Source organism: Plasmopara halstedii (genome assembly GCF_900000015.1).
Source record: "Plasmopara halstedii genome assembly, contig: Scaffold_287, whole genome shotgun sequence".
Classification (NCBI taxonomy): domain Eukaryota; phylum Oomycota; class Peronosporomycetes; order Peronosporales; family Peronosporaceae; genus Plasmopara; species Plasmopara halstedii.
In genome coordinates, this window is record NW_020187208.1 from 556,036 (window position 1) to 567,404 (window position 11,369).

At 42.6% G+C, this 11,369-nt stretch overlaps 5 protein-coding genes across 5 annotated transcripts; all 5 read left to right on the plus strand.

Moving 5' to 3' along the window:
- Positions 1-3,293: 3,293 nt before the first annotated feature.
- PHALS_05004 (acyltransferase family) lies at positions 3,294-4,631 on the plus strand (the record flags this gene model as incomplete). The annotated part of the gene is made up of 1 exon (XM_024722732.1): positions 3,294-4,631. The coding sequence occupies one exon, from the start codon at positions 3,294-3,296 to the stop codon at positions 4,629-4,631; it is 1,338 nt and encodes a 445-aa protein (XP_024573779.1).
- A 130-nt stretch (positions 4,632-4,761) lies between these two features.
- PHALS_05005 (uncharacterized protein) lies at positions 4,762-5,810 on the plus strand (the record flags this gene model as incomplete). The annotated part of the gene is made up of 3 exons (XM_024722733.1): positions 4,762-4,783; positions 4,845-5,067; positions 5,120-5,810. 3 exons carry the CDS (start codon positions 4,762-4,764, stop codon positions 5,808-5,810), a joined length of 936 nt encoding a protein of 311 aa, XP_024573780.1.
- Positions 5,811-6,355: 545 nt separating this feature from the next.
- Positions 6,356-8,145, plus strand: PHALS_05006 (Protein phosphatase 1, regulatory subunit, and related proteins; the record flags this gene model as incomplete). Its single annotated transcript, XM_024722734.1, has 6 exons — positions 6,356-6,418; positions 6,500-6,605; positions 6,663-6,763; positions 6,829-6,953; positions 7,010-7,217; positions 7,273-8,145. The coding sequence occupies 6 exons, from the start codon at positions 6,356-6,358 to the stop codon at positions 8,143-8,145; spliced, it is 1,476 nt and encodes a 491-aa protein (XP_024573781.1).
- A 201-nt stretch (positions 8,146-8,346) lies between these two features.
- Positions 8,347-10,049, plus strand: PHALS_05007 (Ubinuclein/Yemanuclein; the record flags this gene model as incomplete). Its single annotated transcript, XM_024722735.1, has 6 exons — positions 8,347-8,962; positions 9,032-9,195; positions 9,267-9,408; positions 9,478-9,565; positions 9,619-9,712; positions 9,786-10,049. The coding sequence occupies 6 exons, from the start codon at positions 8,347-8,349 to the stop codon at positions 10,047-10,049; spliced, it is 1,368 nt and encodes a 455-aa protein (XP_024573782.1).
- Positions 10,050-10,466: 417 nt separating this feature from the next.
- On the plus strand, positions 10,467-10,916 carry PHALS_05008 (uncharacterized protein; the record flags this gene model as incomplete). The annotated part of the gene is made up of 3 exons (XM_024722736.1): positions 10,467-10,479; positions 10,549-10,610; positions 10,668-10,916. The coding sequence occupies 3 exons, from the start codon at positions 10,467-10,469 to the stop codon at positions 10,914-10,916; spliced, it is 324 nt and encodes a 107-aa protein (XP_024573783.1).
- Between the last annotated feature and the right edge of the window lie 453 nt (positions 10,917-11,369).

An 11,369-nucleotide genomic window follows, 5' to 3' on the forward strand; every position in this document is an offset into this window, starting at 1 on the left:
ACAATAGAGTGCGCATCTCTGGACAAAGTCCACCAATTCCTTGTTGCCCTGTCGGGCGGCAAACACGGAAACGCGATCGCACGCGGTATGCTTGATTAGGCGGCGAGAACACTCGAGAGAGCTGCAGTTTTAGCCCCACTCAGGAGGGAAACGCAGTTCCGATCGAAGTGCCGCACGATAGTGCCCAATCTCGCGCTCGACCACCGAACTTGGAGATGGCTAGCGCCACGCGCTGTTGATCGGTTTAGAGCATGGCGGGTGCGATGGCCATCTCGACTTCTCTCACTTAGAGCAGGAGATTCTATTTATCCTTCCCCTCAAAGACCTTATCGCTCACCATGAGCGGCTTAAATCGGGGGAAGTCTTCCGTCACCGACTGTGGCGTCATAGACGCAAACGATGCAAATATCGTCTGCTGCAGGTGCTCTAGCAGCGCGTTCCGTTACTCGAAAACGCCTCTTGACGCGCACCCCATTGCCTCGGGGCCTTGTGCTACAAGGTGTTGAACGCCCTCAGGGCCAAGCAAAGACATCAGCTTGTTAAGCCCGTTCTGCATGTCATGGGGCAAAGAGAAAAATTCCTCTATCCTAACAGAGGATCAGTCTAAACGACTCAGGTGTATATTGACTTCAAGTGCTACCAACTGCAGCGGGGCTGCCGTAGCTAAGCGCTTGAGGAAGCGTCCTTTAGGTCACCGACCTTTCGTGATTTACAAGAACCAATATGAATTAGCGGATCGCAATCCGCTTACTAATTTAATTTAGAGTTTCCTAAATATACTAAATATATATAGTAAAATCTAAATACATGCATGACTAGTGGCTACCCGTATTCCTGTTTGGGTGTGTGGTCACACCATGCACATCTCGTGTGACACACACACACCCCTGTTATTAGGGTTCGTGTAACCCCGTTACAGGGACATTACCATTTGTAAAGTAGAGATCCATGGGCACGTGGTCTGCTAGGCTCAAGCTTCGCATATTTTGGTATTGTACACCGTAAGTACATTTATTGTGTCGGTTTAAACTAGACTTGATTCTGCGGTTCCGTTTCTGCGTGGACCGTACAAACCTATTATATTTCCGTTTCTGCCGCGAATCCATCGAGTCAAAGCTTATTTTGTACAGCAGAATTTTTGTACTTCTTCTCAGCTTGGATGAGGCTCATTGCCTCTGACACGCTCATAGATCATCAATATACCCCTGTCCAACGGCCATCGTGACCCGGAAGTTGTGCTCGGTATTCTATGCGATGCTCATCGCTTCCTCCAATACGAAAGGGTGGGCGCAGAGGTTTGCGGCGCGATTTCCACCTATACATAAACCGCCCAAGTAAATGAAGGCAGTTATTGCTCCCCGGAAGAGAGTTTGCTGGCAAACAGTCCGTAACTCATGGATTAGCCCGTCAATTATCGCCTTCCTGGCTAGTTCACTTAAAATTCAACCACGCAGGTCAGGAGACGCGAACACCTGCAATATCGGCTGGCTAAAACCCAATAGCACAGGTCACGAGACGCGAATGCCTGCAACATCGGCTGACCAAACACTCTAAAAATGATTTTTGGCAGAGACACTGCACATAAGATCCAGCCTCGCACGTGGCCTTCCAGCTCAAAGACCGAAAGCGCAATGCGCAGTTGCTTTGGAGCATGGCTAAATTGTGCATACATCGACTGATCTCTGCTAGGAATAGCGACTTTCCCTGTCCCTATCCTAGAGGAAGTGGATGCTTCGTATAAGCTGCTTTACGACGATTCCTCACGGTGTCTCACCTCTATATTCTCACTGGTGAACACTATCCAACGAGAAATTGCCTCAGCCCAAGCATGAGAGCCTACCACATCGGGAAATTTATCCGTCAGTTCTGCTTGATGAAAACAATGTAGACTGGGTCGGCATGTTCCCAGAGAGGATAACCGGAACTTTGTAAGTGAAAGGGTTGGCTTTATCCGATAAAGTAACATTATCCTTTACAGCATGACTATCCTGGCGTTGTCACAGAGGTTGATTTTATCCACTCCAATTAGGGTGTCGTTACGTCTGCCTTGAACTTATATATGTGTGTATAGTTTTCATATTTAAGAACTCGTTTCCATCCTACAAGTGCTACCATTGCAATGGGCTCACCAGGCACCTTGCACAGTAAAAGCTTCGACTGCATGATCAGCCTTAATTAACGCGTAAAGGATGGGTTTGTACTTTCCACCGAGGAGTCAACCCGAGAGTTTCTAAAGTAGCCGTGTAATGAGTAATATGAGTGAGATAGTCTTTATGTTTTTTTGAATCTATTTATAAAAATATGCACTGCGTGACGTGATACGTGTCCCACGGACCTCTCACTTACAATTTCCCATTGTCCTAGGAAATTGGTCGTACAAAGTCTCGCACAAGTGTAATGTGTACGCACACAATCGTACATTTTACAACACAACAACTTCCAGTTGATTTATTCACTGAGGGGATCACAAATCATTGTGGTAGATTTCAGTGCATACTCGGCTCCCGTTAGATAAGTAAATGAACTGTTCTTTCTTTGATTGGCTAAAAAATGTTCCGTCCATAGCACTACCAATTGTCGACGAAAAAATGTTTTTACGATGAGTGCAATTTAAACATGTCCGTTGTCATCATGATTATATAATGCTCTTCTTTCTGAGAAAGTATGTTGTACGACTCGTGGCCAAGTGATTGACAAAAGCAAGACTAGTCTACAATTGCCACCAATAAGGAAGCAAGTTGTCCACGCTGTACCGCCAATCGCTGCGATATCAATATATATCATCGTTTCCGACGTGTACGATATCTTGTACTACATCTGAACGATTTCTTGTTTTGTGCACAATAACTACAAAAAACGACAAGTCATTTAAATTCCACTGTTGCGGCCTATTGCTATGCCCCGTGGAATATCCCAAGTGCACTGCGACTCATTTTACTTCTTACTTAAGGAAAAAGACATTGTTTTAGCTATGATAAACTATCTGCACAATGGCTTTTTGAATGCCAAATAGATAATTACAGCAGACTCTGTCGAGCCAGTTACAAAGTGCCTATCCTTAGTACCACTCTCCTAGCCCTGAGATGCAAAGCTGGACAGTTATGGGAACAGGCGAGATCAGCATAGGTTACATTTGCTACTATACAACGATACAGATGTAACATTACTGTATGGCTCTACCGCCACGTACCTCACGTTCGCACTAAGTATTGCGGTATTGCTGATGAACTTTGCTTGAAAGCTTATCGGCAGTCTTAAAAGACCGTTCTTTTGAACACAAAACGTCAAGTGCGATGATGCAAGCTATTCATGTGGATGTTGTGAAAGAGGAAGGTTCGCCCCAAGAGACGACCCTTATGAAAGCTAAAGCATCGCAGCCTGTGACAAACAGTCTTTTAGATAAGCCGAGGGGAAAGCCTCAGTCTTCGATGTCAAAGATTTTATTCTTGGATGGATTACGTGGAGCGGCAGTGATCACCGTCGTAACTCAGCATTCTGGTTACATGCACGACCTTTGTTTGGGAGCCGTTGGTGTCGACACTTTTTTTGTATTGTCTTCGTTCCTATTGACAATGATCTTTATGAAGAAAAGCATTAGTTTGATTGCTGAATCGGCAAGTTATCGAAAGTGGAGTATTACATTACTCGACTACTTCTCGAAACGGTTTTTTCGTGTCTATCCGCTTTTTGCTCTGCTATCTATTGTGTTGTGGTTGTTACCGTACGAGTACAAGCACCAATACTATCTGGTGAAAAAGCCTGAGGATTTTAATCTGTTTCAGACTCTTACGTTTCATCCCGAGCATCGACACTATCTACTGTGGACACTGCCTCTTGAAATCTCATACTATTTTCTCTTGCCTATATTTGTTCTCTGTGTGCTCAAAATTGGACGTTGCTGGTGGCTGGCATTTGTGCCATTGTATGTCTGGATCATTCATGAAGGTGTCTACACGACCCGATCAAACTTTTATCGACAGCCTCTATCTGCGCATCTCCCCACGTTTGTGGCGGGATCCATGGCTGCTGTTATTTCCGTGAAGCTTGATATGTGGATCAAAGCTCGTGGTCTGGAATTTCAAACTATTCACGTTATTGGTCTTCGAATCGTAGAGGCAATTTTAATTGCGGGATTTCTTAGCGTATCTTTCCGTGGATTGTTCTTTAACTGGCTGGGCCAGCCGCTGTCTGACTCCAAGAAATACTTCATGCCATTTATAAGCGTCAAGCTGTCCCTGATTATTGTGATTGAATTGCTGCGGCCGTCTACTGTATCTGACATTTTCGAGTGGGTCGTGCTTCGCTATATGGGCAAAATTAGCTTTTCCGTCTATCTTCTGCACGTATTTGTGATTTTTACAAAACCCGTGAAAAATCAAGGATATTACTACGACCGAATCTTCTTGATCTTTGCATTGGTAATTATGCTAGCGACTGTATCATTCTATTTAGTCGAGTATCCATCTCAGTTGCTGGCACAGAAGATTTCGCGCAAATTGGCAAGTCTCACTCCTATGGAACATCATAAACTTTCTGATGAGAGTGATGAGAATTTGGAAGAAGGAGAAGTCAACAATGCTCATTCGCAGAAAAAATGCGCGTCGCCGTCGAGTCGCAAGCTGGAAGTATAATTCCATGTTAACCTACTATAGTAATACTTCAACCACCGCATCTACTATTACTATGTCTCATACGAACTTGTTATACTACTACTTTGTTAGATTTGTAGTACTTCGTTTAAAAAAAATGGCTAGATCCAGGATGACCGTGCTGCAGCTCTCGGGTGCGTTTTTGGCACCTCCACTGACTATTGTCCCGTCTAGATTAAATCCATGCTTCTGTAGTGGTGCTGCTGGCTGTAGCACTTGTTCCTTTAATATGGTATACGACGCTCATGCCGCACTGGCTGTCGCAGTCAGGCGAGCGCAACGCAACCGTTTACTATTCCCAAGGTATGGGTCTTTGGCTCAACTTTACGGAGCATGTGGGCGATCCGAGATTTGATCCTGGAAACTCGCTTTGGGTTCCGCCGCAAGAAAGCGGCGTTGATACATACAGTGCGCAATGGTACGTTATGCCTCTTTATTGGCACCTATTCTTATTGATGCATATATCGCAGCACTAAACAGCAGCCATTTTGCAAAAATGCCGTCGGAGAGTTACACAAGCAGTATTGCTCAGTAATGGAAGTATATTGTGGGACAGCTGTGACGATTTTGCAGCTGATGTTGTCAGTAGTGGCTGGTTGCGCCGTCGTTGTAGTGATCTGGGCCTTTCATCTCATTACTACCAAGCACTGCACCATTGCAGACCAGTACCTGATGCACTTGTGTGTCTTTAATGGTATTGCACTTTTAACATCAGCTGTAATTTGGTACATTTGTATGTATCAACCTATCATCAACTCGACTTTCTACAAGGATCAATTAAGTCGCTGTTCAGAGAATAATTCGGGTCGTACTTGCTGGCAAATGGGACATTGCGTATATTTATCGATCGCAGGCGGCGTTTTGTACCCGATCTTGGCTGTGCTAGTAATATCTCATGCGACAAACAAGTTTCGACGTTATCAAGAATTGCTGCGTCGATTTTATGAGACGGAAGCGGTTGTAAATAATCCTGTGCGGGTAGTAGAGATGAAGTCCGAAATTTTATCAAGTATCAAAAATGAGACGTTTGCATCAGTAGACGCGACTACAGATGTCGAGATTTACCTCGACTCGACCAAGCTCACTTCGCTTCAAAAGCACCCGTCAGCTATTTTGTCGAGAGAAGTTTCAGTTGAAGACAGTAAAGACAAAACGAAATAGAGTGAGCCAAAAAGAGTCATTTGTAAGATACAAAGCTGCTGCTTCTGCCACAACAATTATTTATTATGCTGTTAGTCATTTCTTTCGTGTATCGTGCACGTGGTATGTCCTGCTTATCGTCTTAGTCTCTTGATGAGCATACAAAAGTCGCAACTTATTGAAGCGTTTTTAGCAGCTAAGTCACGAATATATAGACTTTCATGTCGAGGATATCATTTGAGGCCTGAAATTTCATTATTGCAAAGACTTTGACCAAACAACGTAAGACTGTCGCCAATAAAGATCACAGCCTTACCTGCCTTCACAATTTGCACTACCATATACTTTACCACTGCTTTGAATCGTTTTGTCACCATGTACGAAAAAGGATCGTTTTTTTCGCGAAGTTAGGAAAACCAAGCTACATATTTTCTGACAACGCAAGATGAAGTGAAAATGCTTTCATTGATAAGCTCAAAAACCGTCTTACGCTGTAAATACTTCTTCAGTCTCATCAAAGCGTCTCGTCGTGTCAAAACGATCTGTTACAATACGAGGCTAGGCCAATGTATCGACTAGGCGTCCGACACGCAGAAGTGGCTGTGATTAGTGACGAGCTCATAAAGAAGGTGGTTTGTGCAGAATTAGACCCCGTCAACAACAATGCAATTGATGAGGTTAATCAAAGTGTTGACTTCGGTAAGCTTCAGACCCTGTCGCTGTCGTTTCAAAGCATCTTCAGAATGGAAAATCTCGAGACACTGCGTTATCTCGTAAGGCTGCAGCTTGACAACAATGTGCTGGAAGAGATTGATGGTATTGGTCACCTCACCCATCTCAAATGGCTTGATCTTTCGTTTAATAACATCTCAGCGATCAAAGGTTTGGAGAATCTTGTCGAGCTTACAGATTTGAGTCTATACAACAACAATATCTCAAAGCTTGAAAATCTTGACACACTCAAGAAATTACAGGTGTATGATGTAACATTAATTCACGATCATCACCAGATCCAAATATTACTTTTATTCTACCGCAGGTTTTATCGATAGGGAACAACTTGCTACAATCCACGGAGGGGCTACTACATCTAAAATGTCTTGAGAAGCTGCGCGTACTTAACTTGAGCGGCAACCCTGTGTGCACGGACCCAGAATATCGATTGTAGGATTTTTTTGACGTATTCTCAATCATATCAAAACTTACGTTCAGCTGCGTAGATTCATACTTGCACATTTGGAAAAGCTCAAGTATCTCGATTACGCTTTAGTAAACAAATGTGATACTATTCAAGCACGCGAGCAGTATCAAGATGAACTGGAGGAAGCAAGGGAAATACGTGCCATTGAGGACGCTGCACTAACACGCGAAGCTGAGCAACAAAAGTATATGTGCATGCTAAAAGACGCAAACGTGTTAATTCTCGAAGTAGGCAACATTCTGTCAAGAAAAATCTGCTTGCATTCTCACCTGTGTTTGTTAGACTTTGTTAGGTGATATGTTTAAAGAAGACACAGAGATAAGTAAGATCGAAGCATTGCCAGGTCTGCGCAACCTCATTGATGACTACACTGAAAAGGCCAAGGTTGCAACTGAGGAAGTAAAACTCCTTCTTCTTGATAAACATGCAAACGTGACCAAGGAGGTTGACACTTTCAAGGCAACGTATGAGAAACTTCAGTCCGATACTCAAAAAGCCAGTATTCGTGCAATAAATTCCCACCGTCAAAAAGCCAAAGAGCTTTTAAAGCAAGCTACTGCAACTCAAGCATCGGAAGCTGACAGATTGAGCTCGAAAGTGGGTCAGCAGCTTTTTCAAGAAGCCACTTTTTCCAGCGAAAAGCTGCATGACCAGCTCATGAATTTTGAGTCTGATGTCGTTGAGACGGCACAAGAACTAATTACTGCATTGGAAAGCTCTATCGATGTGATAAGCTCCGAAGCACGGGAAATCACCACTAAACACTTTCGTACGATTGAAAATATGGAAAACATTTTTTTTGAAAATGTCAGCCAGCTTGCAGTCACTTTGCTCGAAAGAATGGCATCGGATGACGGCGAAGATGATGAATATTTGACTGATGAATGCCGCGCAATTTTAAACGATCGAGATGCTTTAAATAATGCCATAAATGGATCTCATGACATTCACATAGGAAAATTGCTAGCTCAGGAAGACGCTATCCGGGAACAAAGTCATGTTCAAGTTGCCGATATTATTAAAAATGCCGAGGTTCACGAATGGTCTCGTAATCGTGCTCGCATCGCTGAAGTACTGCATCTGAAAGATCAGCATTTGTCTGAGATCAATCATGTTCGTGATGAAATTAACCGAGAGGACGAAGAATTCTATTAAAAAAATCAATACAGCAAATTGTTAACCTTTGTTGCACGATAAAACACATCACAAGAAGACATAAATGTACTATTCAGATTCCTATTCCATGTGAGCCTATTTAGTATTAAGATGAATGTGTAAATACTACTTTTTGTACATTTATTGGTCTTTGTAATTTAAATATAAATACTATCACAAAACATCGTTTTGATCACTACAATGGCGACAACGGAATTCACAGAGTCAAAGCCGCGGCAATTATTCCACGTCTCCCTTCACAGCTCATGTCCAGCAGAAATCAATTTCAAGCAACTTGTTCTCGAGAGTGCACGTCAATTGGAATCTTCTGAACTCACTACTCCATCAATAAATGCAGCTAATAGTGTCCCACAATTAGCCTGGAATTCAGCGCCAGCATTACGTCCACAACGTTTTAATATTATTGAGCACTTGGAAAAGCGCTACGGGGGTGGCGCTGTATTAAATGATGGAGATGGAAATGATGTGGGTGGTTTGGACCGACGTGACGATGATGATTTATACGACTCGGAAGATTCTTTTATTGACGATGAGGAATTGCAGCAAAATATTGAGGATGCAAAAGAACAGACTCGAATTAAAACAAAGCACTCGGGCTTTTTTGTAAATGCTGGAGACGAAATTGAGACATTTGAGAGGGAAGCGGATGAATTTGTTGACGGACGAGGCAAGAAACGCGCGGTGGATGGTGCATTAAGATCGTTTCTGACTGAGCTTCCGGATGGAGCTAGTGACTGGCAACCAAATGTAGAGATTGTGAATAAACTCGAGGTGCTGAGGACAGCAGTTCAGGAGTGTAAGTGAAGAAAGGTTTCTGATTAAAAGCATGAGATAATAAGTTGTCGAGGAATTTAAATGATTGCAGTGGCAGGCGTAGCTTCGATTCCAAAGGTTTTTCCAAGGTCGCTCGATGAACCTCTACGTGCTGTAGATAAATTGGTTGTGGAAGCTCACCCGAACAAATGGCGTGTAACGGGATATTTCGCGACATTGATGACATTCTTGCCGTATACGAAGCAGTATTTGAAAGTTGGGATAAACTTTCTATTGTATAGTACGTGAAAAAGAAGACTGAGTCGTGTTGCTGGGTTTGTGTGCAGTCGAATATGTTGCGTTTGGAAGCGCGCGATGTCGCACGAAACGAAAAGGAGAAGTTGGATGCCGCGTTTGATACGTTAGCCCAGTTTGTTAGTACATATGAAAAGCGAGCGACTATTGAGCCTATTGATGTGATCAAAACAGGTGCGATTGGGTAAATTTTGATGTATTCTGGTGAAAAGTTGAGACGTCTTGCTCTTTTTGTGCTTGCAGACATTGCAAAAGATACAGAGCTTGGGACAATGCTACATGCAATAATTGAGCTTCAAGAAGAGTGGGTAGCAAGAGAAAATGAATACAGGTAAGGGTGTTGACTAGAAAAATGATTTTTTTTACTGGGCTCATGCTCTGAAGACAAATGCTGAAGACGGAAGACAAAAAACACATGAAAGAATCTGAATACAAGGCACTTAATCAGCGCCAGGAACGGAATCGAATGTTCCACCGGGTATGACTCCATTTTGCTCTCGTGATACGTCTTTTAGCAGAAAATGTTAATCAAATTATATGTATGCGGCTAGGTCCTTGCTTTATTTACACCAGGCGCAACCGACTTGCAGACACTACGGGCTTTAAACAAAGTAGCTAAGAGTAAAGCATCTAAAAAGCCTCCACAGCCAAAAGTTTTAGTCAAAGGCGCCACTGCAGCAGCAAAGAAGAAAGTTAATGAACCAGGCACTGTGGGAAGTGTCCCTGCTAAACGGTCAATCAAACCTTTCAAATCGCGGATGATGGATGAGGCGCCACGTTTTGTCGAAGACGACTTTGAAGAAGTAGAACAGTAAGGTAGAGAAAATATTTGACACAATCAAAGGATAATTTTAACGTCATTTAGTTGCAAGTTCGCATGACGAGAAACCTTTTGACATTTTAAGAAGCGTGGCACGTCTCAAACGAACTGAATTGTAACATATGACCTGAATTTTGAATCAATAAAAGAGTTTGCTACTTATCATAGACGCATTACGTTGGATATGTCGGGTGCTGGCAGGGAAGATGCGACTTCTTTTTAAGCAAGCACCAGAACTTGGTAAGGATGACGTTCGAAAAGATGAGAATGCACACGCACAAATCCTACGTTTATACCCATTTCGAAAACATAATATCCAGCTTATCCTTCTTGAAAGCGTAAGATCAAGCGATTGCCGACATAGCTGCATTAACAAATATCTTCAGCTTGGACGCACTAATTGCCTTTCTACATGAGAGCAAAAGGTATTCTAAGTGCTGTGCATTCGTATGGTCGCTTCACTAAAAAGTTTATTGTTTAATCTGCATGCTAAGTATCTTTCATTGAGTACATGATGTATGAGGAGCAGGATCAAGCTGATTTCGATTATATAAAGGTCATAACCTTGTTTTGCTCAACGGTTCCGGGTAGAATCATATGATCGTTTAAGCAGTGGTGCATCATCTTTCGGGTGCTGTTAGATTTTCGAGTCAAACTGATGCGTAAAAGGAACCGCTACTGCATGCTTAAACGCTGTTTTAAGCACACGGCGCAAACAGAGTTGTCTGTTCATGGACTGATTCGAAAGGCCGCATTGCCACTGTTGCTTACAATGATTGCATCGCGTCATTTCGCCGAGGTAATGCCGCGAGTTCGAGAGACGTTGCAGCGGGGCTACCGTAGCTTAGCGCTTGTGATTTAGGTCACCGACCTATCGCTCTATACGTAGAACAAGTACGAATTAGCGGATCGCAATCCGCTTACTCCAAGTAATTATTGCCTTCCCAAGGTTAATTAACTCTTCGGTTTAAAATCCAAAGCTGATTTTTATTTATTTCTTTATCCTAACTTAAAGTTTAGATTTTCCTAAATATATATTGTAAAATCTAAATACCGTAGTTAACAAAAAGATTGCTTCTCAAAAAGATCACAATTTGGATAGATCCTATCATTTTTTAATGTTATTGTGATTTTTAGTTAACAAAAAGATTGCTTCTCAAAATGATCACAACTTGGATAAATCCCATCACTTTTTAATGTTATTGTGATTTTTCGTTCATTTCGAATTTCCGTACCATTGTTGCTACCTATCATCATCTGAGATGAAGCGGTTCTTACTGACAAATCCCGAAAACAAGAAATGGGTGGAAGCTCA